This window comes from Barbus barbus, assembly GCF_936440315.1.
Source record: "Barbus barbus genome assembly, chromosome: 20".
NCBI classification, from domain to species: Eukaryota; Metazoa; Chordata; class Actinopteri; order Cypriniformes; family Cyprinidae; genus Barbus; species Barbus barbus.
The window spans coordinates 30146484-30168232 of record NC_136748.1 but is presented as its reverse complement, the minus strand read 5'-3'; the positions used below and the strand labels follow the sequence as shown (position 1 = coordinate 30168232).

General features: G+C 37.7%; 2 protein-coding genes across 8 annotated transcripts; one reads left to right on the top strand and one right to left on the bottom strand.

The window, feature by feature from the left end:
* Window positions 1-332: 332 nt before the first annotated feature.
* LOC306886301 (apoptosis regulatory protein Siva-like) lies at window positions 333-19471 on the top strand. 7 transcript variants are annotated; one of them, XM_079443306.1, is made up of 6 exons: window positions 333-593; window positions 1107-1295; window positions 2421-2574; window positions 5155-5220; window positions 5355-7448; window positions 7506-10098. In XM_079443306.1, exons 1-4 carry the CDS (start codon window positions 473-475, stop codon window positions 5177-5179), a joined length of 489 nt encoding a protein of 162 aa, XP_079299432.1. In that variant the 5' UTR covers window positions 333-472; the 3' UTR covers window positions 5180-5220; window positions 5355-7448; window positions 7506-10098. The 7 variants fall into 7 exon arrangements, with proteins under 7 accessions (XP_079299432.1, XP_079299429.1, XP_079299428.1 ...); XM_079443303.1 differs by having other exon boundaries at window positions 5068-5220; window positions 7506-10093; XM_079443302.1 differs by lacking the exons at window positions 5155-5220; window positions 5355-7448; window positions 7506-10098 and adding exons at window positions 15230-15340; window positions 18438-19471.
* LOC306886299 (zinc finger and BTB domain-containing protein 18.2-like) lies at window positions 13600-20814 on the bottom strand (the record flags this gene model as incomplete). Its single annotated transcript, XM_079443298.1, has 3 exons — window positions 20754-20814; window positions 18337-18760; window positions 13600-14548 (listed from the first exon to the last, which is right to left on the bottom strand). Exons 2-3 carry the CDS (start codon window positions 18744-18746, stop codon window positions 13600-13602), a joined length of 1359 nt encoding a protein of 452 aa, XP_079299424.1. The 5' UTR covers window positions 18747-18760; window positions 20754-20814.
* Between the last annotated feature and the right edge of the window lie 935 nt (window positions 20815-21749).

Genomic DNA, 21749 nt, shown 5'->3' with positions numbered 1-21749 from the left:
AAATTCTTAAATGTCATTGCATTCGATACAAAATATCAAAGTAAGTGTGGTGTATTGGAAAGCGCACATTTTAAGCCCAATATTTGACTAAATTTGCATTCATGCCTTTTGGCTGACGTGTATTCAAACTTAAAGTATATATCTTTCATCTCTCCACGCATTTCCTGAGAATAAAACAAACCCATGACTCTGGCATTGCTATGCTTCACCAGTTAAACTACAGGTTTAAATGCTCAAACAACAGATGAAGAGATGAAGTGTCCGGTCATAAGCAGCAGTGGCTGTGTTTCGCCTGAGGACCGGCAGGTGGCGCTGAGCGCGTCCTCGCGTCTGTCCGCCGCTGCAGCGGATGAAGAAGAAGAAGCGGAGTCCTTAAAGCACGAGCGCGTTCGCGTTGTTTGTTTGTATAATTAGTTTGTTTTTCGTTCTCCGTCGCTTTATTTGTCGTGTTTTCTAACCTGTCGTTTTTAAGATGCCGAAGCGCTCGTATCCGTTCAGCGAGAGCTTCTGCTCGCAGTATAAAGTGCATGTTGGTCAGAAGGAGATCAATAACTGCGCAGTTTTCGGACTCGAGTACAAACAACAGATTTATGGTGAGATATAAACATATTTATTACAGACAAAACCATCTCAGCAAAATCACTGGAATGTTTTTATTAAGTGTAAACATTTATAATTGATCGGAGTTATTGATAATCATAGAAACGATGCTAATATTGACTATTAATCCAGCTAATCATGATCAGTTTAATTAAAGCTGTTCCTAATTGAATTCTGCTGCTGAAATTAATAGTTTCAACTAATATACATTTCTTTTTTTTTAACCCATTTAAAATGATTTCTTACAACAGGTTATTGTTAAATATTTTAATTAATGCTCATAATTGCTGAAGTGTTTCATTGCGTGTAATCACAACCTTACAGCTGCTTTATAATATTAATATAAGTTGCATGAAAAATGAGGTTTTAGTTTTATATAAGGGAATACATTTATTTGTAATATAAATGGTTATTTTAACTGATTCATATTACCAGCAGGTTATTTTTAAGTATTATTAAATGCTTATTTTGTTTTCCCTGCTTGCTCTCTTGTTTGTCTTAATTAGAAAAGACTAAGCACCTGCTGTTCAGCGGGACCAAAGCCATGATGGGTCGAGACGGAGTGGAGAAGGCCTCAGACGCACTGGTGTCCTGTCAGACCGCTGTATCAGCAGCTCCTGGACATCAGATGCTTCTCAAAGGACAGACCTGCATCGGGCTGGACGGACGGCTGCAGAGAGCAAACACTGCTGCAGGTGAATCCAGAAGAGCAGCTGTGATCGTTCAGTGTGACGTGAGACTTATTTGTGCCGTCATGTGATGAAGATGCATCATATCTGCTGAATTAAATCCAAGTCTTTTAATTTTGTGCTGCTGATTCCACAAACGGTGTCTTTTGCTGAAGCGCGTCACACTTTCTCACAAAATGATGCATTTGAGAAGCTTCAGAATCATTTGTCTGTCTTCTCCCTGAATTAGCAGAAAAACACACGGTTCCTGTCCGAATCTGAGCCAGATTACAACTATTTGTTTAATTCTCAGCCGTTTTTCACATGTAGAACATTATTATAAGGCTAATCCTGGATTCAAGGTCTGAATTATGGATAATAACCTTTTTCTGATGAATCTGTGGTGTTTTACAGCATCTAAACAGCAAAAGAAAAGCTTATTTTTCTGATTTTGTGAAGCTAAATTGAATCTTTGAAAAATATTCTGCTCCAGATTGTAAATTAAGTGTGAAACATTTTAAATACTTACTTAGCATTAAAATGAAACTTGATGTCAGAGTTATGTTTATTTTGATAAGTGCATTAAAGCTGACACATAATTTAGAAATTCATATTTTGTGAAAACTACATGATGGAAATGTTGTTTTTAATAAAGGCCTGTGAAATCAAGCAGTGTCAGTAAAACAACCGTAACATACAGATTACTGGATGTTTTACAATCTTTTAATAAGACGTGTTGAGAGCATTTCAAGCAGTAGTTCATCCAAAAATGAGTAAAAACTCTCATTACCTCATTAAATCCAAACCTTTTGACTATTGATCACGGTTACGGTCTTCACTGACTGTGAAGCAGATTTGATTAGATTGTACTGTTTTTAATGCTTAGCTGATTTAATGCATGACCTGAATGTATTTTAGAGTTTGTCTAGTGTAGATTTGAAGTCTTTTGTAACTGTTAATTGTATACCTTGTGTAATTTATTCTGAGCTTGCCATGAAAATGGCGTTAAAGTGAATAAACCTCCGTCACAATAGTTGTTCACACAGTCATGTTTGGGATTACTTGAGGCTGAATGATTGAGGTTTTGCTCAGACTGTTTTCTTGAGTGCAGTGTGCTGTGAACTGCTGTAGTAACTCTGTGTCTGTCGTCAGGTTGTGCGGCGGCTCCTTCAGCGTGTTCTGTGTGTCAGAGGCTCTCTGGTTCGAGGAAGCCGTGCTCTCAGTGCGAGCGTCCTGCGTGTGCAGCGTGTATCCAGGAGTGCAACATCTGCTCCGACCGCTGCTGCTCCTTATGTGCCGTCACCGAGTGAGTCAACCGCATTATACACTGCTTTTGATTTCCTTTAATAGAAGAGCTCACCCACAAATGATGTGCTCACCCTCAGGCTGTTAAAGATCAGGATGAGTGTGTTTCTTTATCAGGTTTGTATAAATGTGTCTCTGCATCAGTGTCTCAGCAATGGATGCTCTGCAGTGAATGGGTGCCGTCAGAATGAGAGTCCAAACAGCTGATAAAAACATCACAATCCACACCACTCCAGTCCATCAGATAACATCTGGAGAAGACAAAAGCTGAAACAAATCCAGCGGATTATTGTGATGTTTTTATCAAATGTTTGGAGACTCATTCTGACGGCACCCATTCACTGCAGAGCATCCATTGCTGAGACACTGATGCAGAGACACATTTCTACAAACCTGATGAAGAAACACACTCATCCTAATCTGGGCCTGACATGAGCACATTGTCAGCACATTTTGAAGTATTGTACAGAGTTCAGCTCCAACCCTGATCAATCAACTGAACCAACTAATTAGGATCTGAAGCAGCACTTAAGAGGAGATAATTACAGATAGGTGAGTTTGATCAGGGTTGGAACTGAAATCTGCAGGAAGGTAGATCTCCAGGAACAGGGTTGGGCAGCCCTGCTTTAAAACGGCTCATATGCACGTTTTGGATTTGCATGCTATAACAAACATGCATGATGCTTAACTTTACTGTATTAGATCTGTAGATTCGTGCTGGAGTGACTGCTCACTGAAGCCTGTTTTTCTTCTGAAATCTGATGGGTTCGTTCTCTGTGCTCAGTTACAGTGAGCGTTATGAGCGCATCCTCTGCTGTGGCTGTTCATCCTGATGGCAGTGATCAGAACTGCCAAATGGACTGATGACCATTACGCCAGACAATATTTTTAATGCATTACCAATTAAATGTAAATGAGATTCCTATTTTATATATGCTTGCATTGTTTCTTGCTATTTCCCTCTTATGTACATACACCTATGACTATTGAAATAAATTCTTGACATTGGTACTTTCATAATTATGTTTGGGACTTTTTTTTTTTTCTTTTTTTTTTTTTTTTTTTGGATGGATAGACAGACACGGGTATATAGCACATTGTTGGATGTCTGTTAACAGTGGTGTGATCAGGTGTTTGTCACTAGAGGGCAGCACCTGAATAATACTTCATTAGTTTCTCAGTGAATAGCTGTCTGTCAGGACTACATTCACCGTCTCCTAGCAAAACTAATCACTAAAACCTTTTTAGCCTTTTCTATTCTATCTACTTGTTTTTGTGTGCATATATATATATATATATATATATATATATATATATATATATATATATATATATATAAAAAATTAAAACCTTGCTAGTGTACTGTTAGACTAACAGACTTGTTACAGCACTTGCATATCGTTACTATTTTGATTGCTTCCATTGTCCTCATTTGGAAGTCACTTTGGATAAAAGCATCTGCTGAAAGTGAAACCTTTTAATGCAGCCTTTTCTTTTAGAATGAAGTGGAAGTCTGTTAAAGTTGTTTAGTCAATGCAACAATTAATTTGACTTTAAATGATACTGGAACCAGAGGTTTGATGCTCCTGTAACACTTCGTGATGCTAAAGTCATACTTCTGTGTAAACTAGACACTTTAAGCTCGATCAGACACTGAACCTCATACTCAACTTCTGGCTTGGAGCAACTGCTGTTTCAGGCGTAGAAAGTACCATAGTGTAACCAATGTACCTTAGTCTTATATTGGAGTTAAATTGTTTTTGAAAAATCTCTTCTGCTCAAGGCTGCTTTTAATTGATCAGAAATACAGTAAAAATTGTGAAATATTTAAAGCAGCTGTTTTCTGTGAATATCTGTTAAACTGTAATGTATTTCTGTGATCTGCAGCTGTATTTTCAGCATCATTACTGCAGTCTTCAGTGTCACATGATCTTCAGAAATCATAATATACTAATTTACTGATCAACAAACATTTCTGATTATCAATGTTGAACACAGTTGTGCTGCACAATATTTTTGTGGATTCATTTTATTTTTCATGATTCACAGATGAATAGAAAGTTCAAAAGTACAGAATTTTATTTGAAATAGGTTTTGTAATATTATAAATGTCTTTACTGTCACTTTTTTTTATTAAATTAAATGCATCCTTGAAAAAACAAGCATACTGACCCCAAACTTTAATGGCATTGTACTATTTTTTTTTTTTTTTTTTTTTTAAGGATTATTTGTCCATTATAAATGACTTAAACATAACACTAGGTTAAATAAAGAGCAGACACCCTTTACTGCACCGGACTGTTTGTTTTTGGCTTATATGACAAAATGTTTATTTTCATGAATATTTAAATAGATATTGCATTTCTTTACATGCTGTCACTATTAAACATGCAGCTCTTAAATCAGGGATATGGAGAGTTTGGCTGCGACCCAAATCAAACACACCTGCCTGTAATTCTAAATAATGATGCAAATTTGGGTCTGTTCCTCACAGAAAGGATCATATGACTTCAGACGACGCTGAATATGGCAGACTAGTTGTATGAACTACTGTTATGATACTTTTGCCTCCTTTTTGAAGCTTGAAAACTTCTTTCATGTCATGATTGTGTGGAAGATTGACACTGACTTCAACATCAACACAGAGGTGAGTAAATGATGATGTGATCTTTTAATGTGGATCGTGATACTGAGGGCAGGAGTCTTCATGCATGCTGTGGAGATGGAAAAGCAATTAGATGTTCCTGACACCCCTGTTCTTTTGTCTGTGCTTCTCTGCAGCTGTCCAGACTTTCATCACAAGCGTTTTACTGTAAAAGGTCACAGCCGTGACATCCGAGGTGGCTCCTCTTTCCCCACGCCACATGCCAGGGACCCCCGAAGGCCTGCTGGGCCCTGCTGACTCCTGGACGCACTTAAGTCCAGGCGTGTGGCTCTGCATCACCCCCCATTTGTACAGAGCAGCTGTGCGCAGACACACGGCCGGCCGCGGTGATGCAACTGCTATAAATACAAGTGTGTGTAGTGAAGGAGTGACAGCTGTGCGCTGGACTCCTCTTCTGCTCCTCCATCAGCTCATGCTCCATACAGGACAGAAGGACATGTTACTAAAATCCCCCTTCTTACAGTCAACTTTTGATTTCCATGAGTTTTTCAAACATAGTCAAAGTTTATGCATAATTTCACGATTCATTGATGTTCTAGGTAGTTGTTGACAAAAGAATGCATTTTGTAGCTGTTATGAGCGGTTGCTAGGGTGTTTCTAGGGCTTTCCGAGAGGTTGTTGACAAAATAATGCATTTTGTAGCTGTAATGAGTGGTTGCTAGGATGATACTAGAGTGTTCTAAGTCGTTACCAGGGTGTTCTAGGTGGTTGTTAACAAAATAATGCATTTTGTAGCTGTTCTGAGTGGTTGCTAGGATGATACTAGAGTGTTCTACGTCGTTACCAGGGTGTTCTAGGTGGTTGTTAACAAAATAATGCATTTTCTAGCTGTTCTGAGTGGTTGCTGGGGCATGTCTAGGGTGTTCTGAGTGGTTGCTAGGGAGTTTCTGGGGTGTTCTGAGTGGTTGCTAGGGTGTTGCTTGTGAGCATTTATAGCTTGTTGATACAAGTATGTAATTTCTAGATGTTCTGAGTGGTTGCTAGGGGTTTCTAGTGGTTGCCAGGGTGTTCTGGGTGGTTGTTAACAAAATGATGCATTTTCTAGCTGTTCTGAGTGGTTGCTGGGGGGTTTCTAGGGTGTTTGAGTGGTTGCTAGGCTATTTTGAGTGGTTTCTAAGGTGTTGCTAGATGGTTACTCATTTGTGATTTAGCATTTTAGCTTGTTCACACAAGAATTAATTTTCTAGCTGTTTTTGGTGATTGCTAGGGTGTTGCTGGGGTGTTTGATATGGTGTTCTGATGTTGTTAGTAAGGGAGTAATGGTACACGTATCTTACCGAGAGTGTTCAATGTCTTTCGGTCCGGCAAACCCGCTCCGAAGTCCCGATCTTAATCCAATGATTTGCGATACGTGCTTTGAAGCTCCGATATACTGTAAATGATTCGTGAACTGCTACTTCTTCAGAGTTTCTTCTTCTAAGTAATGCATTACAATATTGTGTTACTCCCTAAAAAAGTAACTAATTACGTTACTCATTTATTTTTTTTATGGAAAGTAATGCATCATGTTACTTTTGCGTTACTTTTTAAATCTGGGCAGGGCTTGCTTGTTTGGTTTAATATAAAAAAAGTTCTATTTTTGGCAAATGCAAAAGCCCTTTCACACCAAAAGTGAAATGAAGACGCCTCAGGCTGAAGGAAATCTAAATTCACCGTCTGTAAAATAGAACATAAAAGAAGAAAGTTCAACACACTTCAGCAATAAAAAAAGAAGCACAAATGTTTATCAAGAGTGATTTTTGCTTATTAGTATGGTTGAATTGGATCATTGAAGCAGCAAAGACATTGGTTAATATAATGGGATTAAATACAAAACACATATGTGTTATTTAACATTTAATTATTGCAGGTTTGCGTCATTCTGAGTTGCATTTCACAGTTTTTTTACAAGTGAGATGCATGTTCACATTTATTCTAGAACTACAGTAACATCTTACTATTCTCGATTTCTCAACATGCGGACAGGAGAGCTGGCAGTCAACAAATGGGGAAAAAAGTAACTTAGATATTTTCTTGTAAATGAAAAAGTAATGTTACTTTATTAGTTACTTGAAAAAAGTAATCATTACATAATTTGCGTTACTTGTAATGGTTACCCCCAATACTGTTAAAAATACAGTACCACTTACTGAAACGTATCATATCTCGTGTAATTGCTCAATCAGTGTTTCAACCGCAGAAAGACTTGTAAACAATACATTTACATTACAGTTAGTCCCCATTGCTCGTTAGTTGGCTAGAAAAATGAACTCACTAACCTATATGAGCCAAATATAAATTCAGTTTTACTTAGCTGAAGTTATTAACCTGCTATTTAAGTTTAGTCTAATTTATGTAAAAAACAAAGTCATGATAAAAAAAAATTATAATGACAGCCACTATTTCAACAACAAATTGGATCAGAAATACAAAATTTCAAAATTAGATTTAGGAATTGTGTGTTTTTTCTTGTTGTTGTATGTGTTCTTTACAATTAATCAAGCTGTTCAAAGCAATTGCTAGAGTGTTGCTGGTTTGTTTTGAGGATATGGTATTATCATGATTTTTGCACCATGTTAGTACTATGGTATTCTGTAAAATACCTTGAAAATATGATGCTGCATAACAACATATCATGATATTTATTAAAGTATCACAGCATCACTGTATGACCACAGTGCTAAAAAGGTGATATTGAGGATATAATGTTTTGATGTTAATTATATATGACACAAAGGTCTCGTCTCTGACAGAGCATTGCTCTTTTTCTGTTTTATGTGCAGGAGTGTGTGTGTGTGTGTGTGTGAGGCTGCATCGCTCCTTTTCAAGTGTGACCACCTGTCTTTTGTTATGAGGTAAATAAATAAATAAACATGGCCAGCACCAGATGTCCCCGGCCGTCCGTTCAGAGGTCAAGGTCTCCCACCGCTGGCCTTGCGAGGTGAAGACATCCAAGTTTCAACTTCACTTCTCCTACAAAGACTTGCTGTCGTCTGGGGAATACATGCAAATGTGCTAGCCGTGGTGAAATGGAAATTACATGAAGCTTTTTGATAAGCGAGGGCAAAACGCACATCTAATTAAGTCAAAGAGACGACAGCGCGCTCATCAAAGAGTGCAACTAGTCATGGCATGCTTGCTTCTCATTTGCTTGTTGTCTAGTCCAGTCCTTCAGCTGGTTTACAGATTTTATATCAGATATCAAGGGGAGACCAAACAGTTCGCAAAATTAAGTGCCCTTAAAATCAATAGAAATGAAAACAATATGCAAAATGAAAGACTAAACTATTGTTTTAACATTGTCCTTTTAGCTGTAGTGTTTGCTTTTTAAATGGCTCTAAACATTTTGAATGATTCATTTGAAATATTTCCCCCAAGTTAACCCTTTTTAATGTCGCCTGGGGTTGCTAGGTTGTTACTCGTGTTATGAGCGGTTGCTAGGTTGTTACTCGTGTTGTGAGCATTTTTAACTTGTTGACAAGTATGCATTTTTCAAGCTGTTCTGAGTGGTTGCTATGGAGTTGCTAGGGCTGTCTGAGTGGTTGCTAAGGTGTTGCTAGGGTCTTCCGGGTGGTTGCTCACGTGTTGTGACCATTTTTAGCTTGTTGATATAAACATGCATTTTTCTCGCCATTCTGAGTGGTTGTTAGGGTGTTGCCAAGGTTTCTGAGTGGTTGCTACAATGTTGCAGGGTGGTGGCTGATAGGTGGTTTGTATTTGTAAGGCTGAGCATTGTTAGAAGAAGTTTTATTTATATAGCGCCTTTCCATTGCTCAAGGTCGCTTTACATAGAGCTATACAAAACGTTTACATGAAATAATTGTTACCTTGTTGGTATGCATTTTTCTGTACTGAATGGTTGTTAGGGCTTTCTGGGTGGTTGCTAGGGTGTTGTTAGGTGGTTGCTCACATGTGAGCATTTTAGCTTGTTGATATTCACGTATGTATTTTCTATCTGTTCTGAATGGTTGCTATTGGGTTGTTGTTGTTTTTTGAGTGGTTACTAGGGCGTTGCTTGGGTTTTCTCTAATCTGCATCTAGAAGGCATGAAGATATTATTAACATGACGATTTTCTGCAAAGCTGCTGCGAAACAGTGTATTGTGATAAAAGCTACATACATAAATAAATTTGATTCCCTGTTCATTGCCACATGACCTTTGACATCAACATCAAAAAGCATGTTTTCTCCTCCCATTTGAAGGCAGATTTATTTATGCACAATTAGACCATCAACATTTAATGTTGTTTTTCCTCCTCTGGTTTTTGATGATATAACTGGTCTCTGGCAGCAGGTGAAATGTCAGTAAAGTGTAATCCTCCAGGCCTCTGGTTTAAATTCTAGTATTTCCAGCCAGATCACCACACACCCTTATTTACACCTCGCTCCCTTCACCACGCGGGTCTGCAGCGGTTCACTGAGCTTCAGGGCAGAACCTGAGCGCCGGAGCGGACAATAGACACACCAAACTACTAACCGCACACAAAAGAGTCAGGCTGTTTGCAGGGGCGGATGGGGGCAGGGTCATGGGAATCACACCGCCGAGCAGCTGGATTGCTTTACATGTGCTGCAGTCGGAGAATAATTAGCATCTCGCTCGCTAAGAAAATGACCAGTGAATTGGCTTTGAGATTCCGAATTAGCCACGCAGTTCCTCTCCTCCTCCGGTGTGAATGTTTGTTTGCTCAGAATGCAAATGAGAGTCCAGTGAAGGAGGCGTTCTTTCGTTAAAGAAGTTAAATCTTTTTAAGGGTTAAAACTGAATCTAAAGCACCTGCTTTATATCTTACGTCCACATCATCCTCTGTATTGAGGAGAAGCTGAAGGGTTTTCTGTGCATAGATCTCCAAAATAAACCTCCTTGGAAAAACATTTGAGATCATTTGTTCCTGGTCCATGAGTTTTCCAGTCACCTGGAAGGATTTAAAAGATCGTTTTATTGAGATTACACTCAAAAAGAGCAATGAAACAAGGAAAGTTATATTAAATACAGAATTTTTCGAGACTTTAAGAATTTAGTAAAGTTGCCTGGGTCATATATTCTTTCACTTTTATGATGATGAGGGCATCCACTGCATAATTTAACTAGATTCTACAGATGATGAACTTGTGCCAAAATACTGTAGAGTTTGATTGGAAACATTCTGGACTCATTTAAGTTATTTTTGTATTTCCTTTTATTTTTTTTTTTCAGGCCAACAGAAGCAAATATTATTTTATTATTATGAAAACCATAATGATTTATCCCTTGAATATGTTGCCAACTTTATTATATTGCACATAATTTTATTTTTCCTTCAAGAACAAAAATGATGTAAATATTCCATTATTTCTTCCTGAATTCAACTCTGAAATGTCACCCTATAAATTTCCTTGACTTTTACAGTCACCTGCAGCATTTTTAAAAAATATAATTTTATAGAAATTACACTGAAAAAGAGTTAAATCTGAGCAAATTATGGAATTTAAGTTAACTACAGAACTTTCACCTGGGTCATTTTTATTATTTTTACCGTGTAGTTTGATGTTTTATGAAGATGTTGACATCAGTCTAATTAAACTAGATTCTACAGCTGATGAACTTATGCCAAAATACTGTAGAGTTCATTGGAAACATACTGGACTGATTTAGGTTGTTTTAATTTTAACCCTACAGAAATAAATCACTCCTTTTGTGTTTTCTTTTTCATTCATGAACAAAATTATTTTAATCTTCCATTATTTCTTCTCTCTAATAATCCTTATAAAAATATCAGATTTATTTAACCAATGCATGTCCATGACTTTTCTAGTCACCTAGAATGATTTTAAAAAATCATATTTCAGAGATTACACTCACACTTTTTTAATTTTAACAGCTTCTGGGCAATTTTAAAGGTATTGCAAATGCACAGGTTTTCCATGACTGAAGATGAAGAGAAACTGAGGATGATTATTCTTATAACTTGATAATCTTTCTTCTGGTAAATATTCATAGAATGGAGTTTTTCTGAAGCGCAACGTCGCTCTAGCATCATTTAAAAAAAAAAAACCAAGCACAATAATTCCACAGAAAATGTTGTTTAATCTACGCTTCAGCTAAATAAAGATCTAGATAAAGATTGTCACATTTTCACAGCACAAACAAACGTGAAAGAAAGAAAGAAAGAGAGCAAAGCAAGCGCAAACACACAAACAAACAATGAATCCAAATAAATTACCAAAGAATTCAGGCAAAATCAATTCATACAGATTGTCATCTACATTCACTAAAGGACTTACAATGAAGCTTTTGTTTTCTATAAAATATGCTTTTGTTTATCAAAAAATTATATTACATCTAATGGCACTTCTACAAAGTCTATTAAAAAGTCTCAACTTAGTATCATCTTTCAATTTAGAAGTCAAAATTCTGAGATTTTGCACAAGAAACTAATCAATAAATATTACTCACGATTATACAATTTCACAGTTTGAACCTTTAGAAGACAATAATCTGGTATTAATGTACATCTACAGCAGACTGAACTGAGAAACACCTTCATCGTGTTAAAAGAGCAGAAACGCTGAATCATTCAGTTCATTATTGCATTCATATACTGGCTTTTATGAATGTTGAATAGCATCAGAAATGTGAATCTCGAATGAGGAACAGCGTCAATGTACATATGATCGTCAAAATAAGAAAAGAAGGATTCAAAAACATTCAAATGCACAAAAATCACCAGAAATCTTCTGTTAGCCCACAAACTCCAGCGTAGCTTGATATTAATTTGCACAGAAATTAAAATAATAAACTGTAAATAGTCAATAAACTGAATCATGATGCAGATATGCAACAGAATGCTTGCTTTTACATGTGCATCATCATCAGAAATATCATACTTGTGGGTGCTTCAGGTAGATTATTAGTCTTCATGTCATTGGGATGTTTGTGCTTGTGAACCAACGAGGAGAGTTCAGACAACCACAGCGATTTTAACTGGAAGACTGTGAGAAACTGCAGCTTTTACCAGAGATTTCCGTCATACTGTATCCTAAACGAAATGTGACAATGATTTGATAAATAAAATACATATTTACAATAAATACACAGTTAGAAATAGCAGCCTACGGTATATGAATGTATCTATCAGTGAAGTGCTCGATAGTCGATGAAATCAGGTACTCACGATTATCCCAACATTAGAGCGCTTTAAACATCAAGTCTAGAGTAAACCCTGAACCAAAGCCAGCTAATAAATTACTAATCAAGTTTATCAGGACCGATGAAACACAGCATAACGTGGGTTTTAGTGCTAGTTACTACATAAAGAATCCGTCAAATGAGCAGAAAATAATCAAGAAAATGCTGTCAAAACGTTTCTGAGATTCAGTCAGCAGTGGTTCAACCATATTTCTGTTTGCAGAAAGAAGAAAGAGATATGTAATAAAACAACAAGCATTCCAGATGTTAAAAAAATAGAAGAATCGACGTTCTTCTGATATTAGTTTAAGCTTAACTAGTCCATGTCTTCTAAACCCAGACCACCATCAAACGCTACGATCTGATGAGGGTCGGATCAAATCCAGTCCTCGACTAAAAGAAAAGCACGTAATCCTGACCGATAGCCAGTGGCTTTAAAAGGTGACGTCACTTTAAATGTTGTCAAGTGCTTCAGTGAAACATTTCAGTGACGAAGCCCTTCAGGAGACAAAAACACACACAACTGAAACAGCATAAATTAAATCTGCCCTTCTGGACTTCAGTGATTACGCAGAAAAACAAGGAAATCATGAACAAAGGACTTCTTCAAAACTTTCTCTGTCATGAAGCTCAGATGATTTGTAATAAATTACAGCAGATACAAAAGCAAATCTTCTGGACGGAGCTGTAGAACTGCTTTATCAGTGCACTGTGTTCATATATATATATATATATATATATTTCTTTTTTAATGTTCATCAATATTTTGATGCATCTGAGACTTTGACATCTTGTGTGTGTGTGTGTGTATATATATATATATATATATATAGTTAAAGAACTGTTATATGTAATATACATAAAACAGTTAATATATGTAACATATACAGTATATATATGTAGTTAAAAACAGTTGAATATATATATATATATATATATATATATTATGAAATGTACAATATATTTTAATTATATTTCAATATATTTAACACACAAACAGACACACACATACATATATATATATATATATATATATGATGTCAAAGACCCAAGTGCATCAAACTGCTGATTGCTGGAGACACAATTGTGTTTTACAGTCATTAATGAACTGATTTTCTGCCACCTGCAAAATACTGGATATTATTATTCTTCTTCTTTATAAAAACTGCTGTTGTTTTTATACAAAAGGACGTGATTTCCCCGGGTTTGTCCCTCCTTCATCCTATAGCGAGCGTCTTGACGAGGCCGCAGTGGAACTTGCGTATGTGTCGGTAGAGATCGCCGGACTGTGTGAAGCGCCGCTCGCACCACTTGCACGCGTGCGGTTTCTCTCGCGTGTGCACCACGGCGTGCCGGCTCAGATTGTGCGAGTACTGGAAGCTCTTCCCGCACTGTCCGCAGGTGTACGGCTTCTCGCCGGAGTGTGTGCGCTCGTGCCGCTTGAGCGTGTACATGCAGGAGAAGGTCTTGCCGCACTGCGAGCAGGTCGGGACGGAGCCGTCGGGCGAGAGCTTGGAGCGAACGCCGTCTTTCTCCTTGAAGTGCGAGCTGAGGTGGAGCTGGAGCACATGAGCGCTTGGGAAGACTTTGCTGCAGAGAGGACATATGCAAACCTGCTGCCTGCCCGGTGGGAGGAGAACCCCGCTGGATGTGGAGATGTCTGAAGACGCCAGGTCGTCCTCATCCTCGCCCTCGCTGTCCCCGAGATGATGCTCCGAACGCACATGCAACCCGTTCTCCTCCTCCATCAGGTCATCGTCCGGAGGGAGCAGCGAAGCTGTGGCCTTGTTTTCGGGGAAAAGGCCAGCGAACCCTGTCACCACCGAACTCCTGGCGATATTCCCAAAGCACTGGCTCTCTGGGCTCACCGGATCACCGTCCTCCTGCTCTGACAGCAAGTCATGTTCATCTTTAACAAGTGGCTCGGTGCCCTGCTGCTGGCTGTCGAGGGCCAGCTGTCCCGAGACGTAGGAGGGGTGGAAGGCGTCTCGGCTCGACAGAGGCTTGAAAGACAAATCCAGCGCGCGGTCTGTGTCATCCGACGCCCGGGACCTCTGGGACACGGCGACGGCCGAACTACTGACATCAGCTTTTGTTTTTCCAGCTGTTCGGACACAGGCCTCGGCCTCGGCTGACACATAATTGACACCTACAAGATCCGGAGACCTTGCAACCCAAAAAGAAAAAAAGGCTTTATCTCACAGAAAATCTTTCTAATGCAACATCATGCAGAGGTGGACAGTAGTGAAGTGAAAGTTTAATAAGTATCTGGTATAAACATTTCTCATCACGATTATAGTGACCAAAATGATCAGTATTATCACGGCATTGTTAAAATGTGCTGGAAATGTTCAAAAAGTACCGACACCTAAATCACTTCACCAAGTTTTATATTTGAAATCAACAAACAACAAATAAAATGAGTTTTGGTTTGCACTAAAACAATAACATGACCAATGATGTCTGGATTTTAAAAGACAACATGACTGGAAACTGTTTATCTAATATAGCATGTTCAGATATCTACTGTAAATGTTCAAAGAAAGCTTTGAAAAGGTTTCATAAAAAGGTAAACCTCACATTTCAGCCTTTAAATAAAGAAAAGGGTTGAGTCAAAATGATAATTGATTAATAAATGATTATATGTATTTTATCTGCTCCATAAATAATTCTATATAGCTTATCTGAATTGTTTAAATGTGTAGAATCCACATAAGCTTGTTTTTTCATCAGCCGGTCAAAATTCACAGCAGGGCATGCAAAATCTGTCTGTTTTTTGGCCAGACAGAAACTGCACACAAGCTGAATGTGAATGTAAGTCTCTGTAAATCCACTCTCTGCCAGCAGGTGGCGCTTCTGGAGCAGCAGAATTACAGCTGTTTCCCGTGAATTACATGGAGCGAAGGTGAAAACTAAATGCCATTGAATCTTTTCTGAAGACAGACAGAATCTTCAGAGGTACATTAATATAATTCATTCATTTGTTTAATTTCCTTAGTACTCTTTTAAAGCCTACCAGCTTTTCTGCCTTATTTTCACTCAAAACAAAAGTAGTCTGTGAGAACTGTGCTTTATGCTGCATCCTCAGTTGTTCAAATTGCGGTAATCGAATACAGTTTTAATGATAATTAAAATATAAAATGGTAATACTAACCATGGGGAATTTTACTTTGATTTGATTTATCATCAAACCAGTAATCATTACATCCCTAATCTGTACTTCATCAGTGTTTTTCTTTGGAAAACTTTTACTTCACTAAATTCCAAAACATAATGTCAGACTTTTTACTGCACTATATTTTATAAATAAAAGGTGTTGTTTTTTTGTGTATCTTTAATACTTAAGAACATTAAAAATTTTGTGCTTTTAGTAAAACATTGAATTATTTTTACTCGAGTAAAAGAAAGAAAGTAATAGATTTCTAATGTAATTAAGTATTAAATGATATTTAAAATGAAATGTAGTGCAATAAAAGTATACTTTGGAATGTTGTGAAGTAAACGTTTTCTAAAGAAAAACACTGATAAAGTGCAGACACTTGAAAAGTAGTGAAATACTTCACTACTGTCCACCTCTCAGGCATGAAAACACACTGAAGGCCACTGAGAAATTCATGCAGCCGCATTATATTGACTGTCAAACATGGACATTTGGTTGTGAGTTTCAAACGCTCAGAACTCAGAAATGTGACCCTGGACCACAAACCAGTCTTAAGGGTCAATTTTTTAAAACTGAGATTTATGCATCATCTGAGAGCTGAATAAATAATCTTTCCATTGATGTATGGTTTGGTAGGACAATATTTGAAAATCTGGAATCTGAGGGAGCAAAAAAATCTAAATATTGAGAAAATCTCCTTTAAAGTTGTTCAAATGAAGTTCTTAGCAATGCATATTACTAATCAGAAATTAAGTTTTGATATATTTACGGTAGGAAATTTTCTAAATATCTTCATGGAACATGATCTTAATATCCTAATGATTTTTGGCATAAAATAAAAAATTTATAATTTTGATCCATACAATGTGTTGTTGGCTATTGCTACAAATATACCCGTGTTACTGATGACTGCTTTTGTGCTGCAGGGACACAACTGTAGTTTCAAGCTACTTTTATTTCACTTCTAATTCGACAAAGGTCACTGAAAACAAACAAAATTAATATCCTACTATACTAAAAAGGAGCTGCGCTTCCAAGATAGGGTGACCATACGGGCCATTTTTATAGGACACGTCCTTGCCAGGATTTCGATATTGCCTAAAATGTCCAGGTTTTGGCTGTTTGCGCTGTGTAGATCAATCGTTGTATGACATCCGCGAGAGATGGATTCTTATGCTTTTGAATCGCAGTCGCTGTACTTTAATGTCATACAACGATCGGTCTGTGCTAACGAGCGAACGAATGAACTAACACACCGAACATGTGTGTGTATTTGCATCGCTTTGACCGTTCTCTGTAGATCCCACCTTCTCATGCTACACGTTTGGTCGATTATGTACAATGCCTGCATATTATTGGTCGATCATTACCTTCAGCAAGTATGACAACAGGAAAACAGAGCCAAATACAGAAGTCCTGGCCAGGACGTGTCCTGTAAAAATGGTCACCCTATAAGATATTTCCAATGCACAGCTGCAGTATATCTGTCAAAAACTGACATTTTAATTGCATTTCAATGATGCTTTTTAATGCACAACAAACAGCTGTCTGATGCTGATAACACACCGGGCAATATTGCTTGGGCACTTTCCCATTGAGAATGGGTAACATTGTCCAAAGCTGCCCAGATCTAAAGTTTCAAGCAACAAAAGAATCATTTATTTCACTACTAATTTAACATTCAGTACCCAGGTGGAAAAAAGTACACTTCCATAATATAGTTATAAAGTGCTCTATGTTCACGCACTAATTTTGTACTTAATATACTACAAAGATTATTTAGTACTTCTTTAGATTAACTTAATATCACCTAAGTGTACTCAACTGTGCTATTTTGGGACACCATGAAGATGAAGTAAAATGTGCTTTTAACATACTCTCATGTATTTCAAAAATGTATTTAGTAGTACTCTTGAGTGTACTAGTATATGATAGATGGTTAAACACATATTTAATACAGAGATAGTATGTTAAAAGTGCATTTTAGTTCAGATTCATGGTGTCTCAAATTAGCACCGTTGTAGATGATCTCAAGTTTGTTTTCATGCGAGACACTGCAGGTGAATAGGGTCATTTTTTTACTAATAGTTATTGCCTTATCCAGTTGATTGATTACGTTGATAATTGCAAACATGTTAGGTTTAAATATGCAAATGAGGCATTATTTAATGAAATATGCACTAATTTGCATACATTTCTCAAATCTGGATGAAGTCAGTTTCAAAATTCTTGTTTAATATTTTGACATATTAAAGTCAAATATTTTTACAGAAGTTTGGATATCTAATTTTTGTCACTCCGTAATTCAGAAAATACTTACAATATATTTTCACAGTTTTTTGGAGAATAAAATGTTGTATATAATCAAGCAAACTATATATATGAACAAATCCCTCTGTAAAAACGTTCAGGATACAGACAGGAATAAAACATGTAATGTTTTGTGTGTGTAAGTGCTACTAAAGTGGAGTTTTATGGAGTTTTATGAGAAAACGACCTTTAAAAATATGTATTGTAATTGAAAGCTATTGACACAAACAGATAAAGTGCTATAAATGAAACTCTTAACAGTGTCTTTAAAATGTTTTCATTCCACTAGTCTGACAAAACACTTCATGAAAAACCAAAAGGCCCCAAATCTTGACAGGTGCATGAAAAAACAATGCTTTTGCCTGCAGTGTCTCCCCTTAAGAATCATTTTTAGTATATATTAAGTGCGCAGATAGAGCACTTTAAGTATTTTATGGAAGTGTCCTTTTTTTTCACCTGGGTATATATACATGCACTCTATTACCTGTCTGGGTGACCGTTTGCCTTCTCGACGCACTCCACCTCGCTCTGTTCCTTATCTTTCAGCTTTCCTTTGCATACTTTCACAATGTCGTACATGTGCAGGTAGCTGGCCGCTGCCAAGACGTCCTCCACCGGAAGAGCGCTGAACTCCAGCTTTCCCTCGTACATGAACTCCAGCAGCAGCCCGAACGCCGGCGCCGTCACGATGTCGCTGTTCAGATGCACCACGTCTCTTTTGTCCAGCTGGTCACAGTAGAAGAGGTGGAAGTACATGCTGCATGAGGCCAGAACGGCTCGGTGCGCTTTGAACCGCGTCTCTCCCACCAGCACGGTGCAGTCGCAGAGGAAGCCTTGGTGTCTCTGCTGACTCAGGCACTGCAGTAACTGGCGGCTGTGGTCTGGGAACTCCATTCTTATGGCGTGACCTGCCAGAAAACAGGAAAAACTGGATGTTAAATAAACCGGGTAGCCATTCACAACGGTGCATCTACAGGCCGCCAGAGACGAACAAAAGTAGACTCAACTCGCTGTGTTCTGCATTACAAACACGAGCCGTGGGTTTCCCAGCTGCTTTCTTTCTTCTAGCGCTTCTCATATGTATGTAGAAGATTTTTTTTTGCATGCTATTTACCTGCGAAGCTGCTTTGAAACAATCTGTATCATATAAAATGCACAACAAAAAGAAAAAAGGTTTTATCTCACAGAAAATCTTTCTAATTCAACATGAAAACACACTGAAGGCCTCTGAGAAAGTTCATCCAGCTACATTATATCGACTGTCAAAAAAATGACATTTGGTTGCATTTCAAACACTCAGAACTCAGAAGCTACAAAGGAATCTTGTATTTCACTTCTAATTCAACATATACAGCCCACCAAAGACAAACAAAAGTAATATATGTTGTTCTTCCAAGATGTTTGCAATGCATCTGCAGTATGTCTGTCAAAAACTGATATCTTTTTAATGCACAACAAACAGCTGTCTCAGATTTATAGTTTCAAGCTACAAAAGAATAGTTTATTTCACTACTAATTTAACATACATATGCATACAATATCGTAATACATTAAAAACAAGATGTGCTTCCAAGATGTTTGCGATGCGCAGCTTCAGTAAATGTCAAAAACTGACATGTAATTGTGGGTTTCAAAGATGCTTTTTAAACCCAGAACTCAGAATTATAGTTTCAATCTACAAAAAAAATCATTTATTTTGCTTCTAATTCAACAAAGACCACTGAAGACAGACAAATGCAATATCCTATACATTAAAAACGAGTTGTGCTTCCAAGATTACATTATATCCGACTGTCAAAAATTGACATTTGTGCGTTTCAAAGATGCTTTTTAATGCACAACAATCTCAGAATTATAAGCTATGAAACAAACTTTTTATTTGACTTCTAATTCACTACACAGACCCCCAAAGATATCCTACTCCATTAAAAAGCAGGTCCTTCCATGATGTTTGCACCGCGCAGCTGCAGTATATCTGTCAAAAACTGACATTAGAATTGAGTTTCAAAGATGCACAACAAACAGCTGTCCCAGGATTATAGTCCCAGGCTACAAAAGAATCGTTTGTTTTACTTCTAATTCAGCACACAGACACCAAAGACGAACAAAAGCGATATCATTCAAAAGAAGTCGTGCTTTCGAGATTTTGCATCGCGCAGCTACAGTACATGCCAAAATATAGATGAATTCAAGACAGTGGATAAAAGCTTAGAAACTAGAACAAATAAAAGATCGCAAACCTCAACATACCCTCTTCTCTCGGTTGATCTTCACTTTGCGCTTCCCATCGAACAGCAGCAGTGAATGAGAGTAAATCCAGTCATGCGCAAACAACATCTCACATCTCCAACTCAAACATGACGAACATCACAGAAACTCAATGAAAAGAACAGATCCAGAGCAGCAGACGACTGAACGCAACCTCGTCCATGTGAGCGGAGTGTGTGTGTGTGTGTGTGTGTGTGTGTTCTGGTAGAGTCAGCTGCTCTGACATCAGCCTCAAATCTCCAGCTGTGTCTTTATGCCATATGTTCCTCTGAGGAACCTCAAACTTCTCTGAGTTTTTGCTTTTTAACGCGTTATAATTCTAATGCGATCTTTATACGGACGCGTCTCGCTGATTGAAAGTTTTGGAAGCGCGATCGAGCTCATGACAGGACACTTTTGTTTTAAAACAAACTCGCGAGAACAAGACAGCGGCGAATTACGCGGAACTTTTACGCGATTTTCTCCTCCTTTAATGCCTTATTTCACGCGCAAACATCATCTCGTAAACTGATGTGGCTCAGGTCGGTGTCGTGAAGAGCAGCGGCGGCGGAACGCGGACAGAATCGCGGATCAAACGCGCCGCGGATACATTGTGTCACATTGGAGTCCAGATCAAAGCGTGCACGCACTCACCGCTGTGTCCTCAGATGGAGCCGCGTGCTCTCATGGTGTGTGTCCAGATGTTGAGTCTGTGTTTCCGCTCCTCAGCGCGACTCGAGTCCGGTGCGGGTGAAGCTCCGCGCTGCGAGTGTGTGTGTGTGTGTGTGTGTGTGTGTGGGTGGGTGTCAAGCAGGTTGTTAATGGTCCAGTCTCGCGATAACACCAGTGTACTGTACTTCAGGACAAACTCACACTGGGGCAGTAAGTAGCAGTGTTCACTTGAAAGACAGCTGTGTTACTCTGCATTCATAAAAGACCATTCATTTTTGTTCAAATAAAATAAAAGAAATAAAGAGTTATGAATATAAAGTTAAAATTAACTATAGCTATATATATATATATATATATATGTATAATACCGGTAGCCTATATGTTTGTTTCATTTTCTTTTCTTTTTTGCAATATTTTATGTTTTGGGGTTTATTCACAAGTTACACTATCTGCTTTCATTTTATAAAATGGGTTCATTTCACAATTATACATGTTTTTTATATCTTGAGATTGTGCATTAAAAATATTATTTAGTATTTTTTTTTTTTGGTTTATTCACAAGTTACAATATCTAAATATACAACGTTTTAATTTGATATGAACTGATTTTAATGGGTTCATTTCAAAATTATAAATGCATTTTTTAAATTAACATAATAAGCTTTTTTAACCATAACACGGTGCATTTTTGGTTAGAAGAAAACTTTAAATAAGAAACATTTGCAAACACAAAGTGAGGTGAAGAGGAACTTAAACTAAAGAGCACCAATATGAGACTGTTCTCTTTCTCTAGAAAATGAAGTGTTTTTTTGGAGAGGGCTCTAGATGCTAAAGTTATTTTTAAGATTGCAAATTGCAACAATCCTCTCAAACCCGTCCAGCCTAAATGCATTCCTCTCTTTCAATGCATTTAAGTGTATAATTAGAGGTCTTTTGAGAAGCTGCCCCTCCTCCTGTGGTCTTTGTTGAGAGCGCTGA

What these genes read in the sequence shown, in the direction of transcription:
- LOC306886301 (XM_079443300.1), top strand. Translation starts at nt 473, where the DNA reads ATGCCGAAGCGCTCGTATCCGTTCAGCGAGAGCTTCTGCTCGCAGTAT. An exon ending in GTACAAACAACAGATTTATG is followed by an intron (nt 594 to 1,106) that starts GTGAGATATAAA and finishes TGTCTTAATTAG; the next exon opens with AAAAGACTAAGCACCTGCTG. An exon ending in TCCTTATGTGCCGTCACCGA is followed by an intron (nt 2,575 to 5,354) that starts GTGAGTCAACCG and finishes GCTTCTCTGCAG; the next exon opens with CTGTCCAGACTTTCATCACA.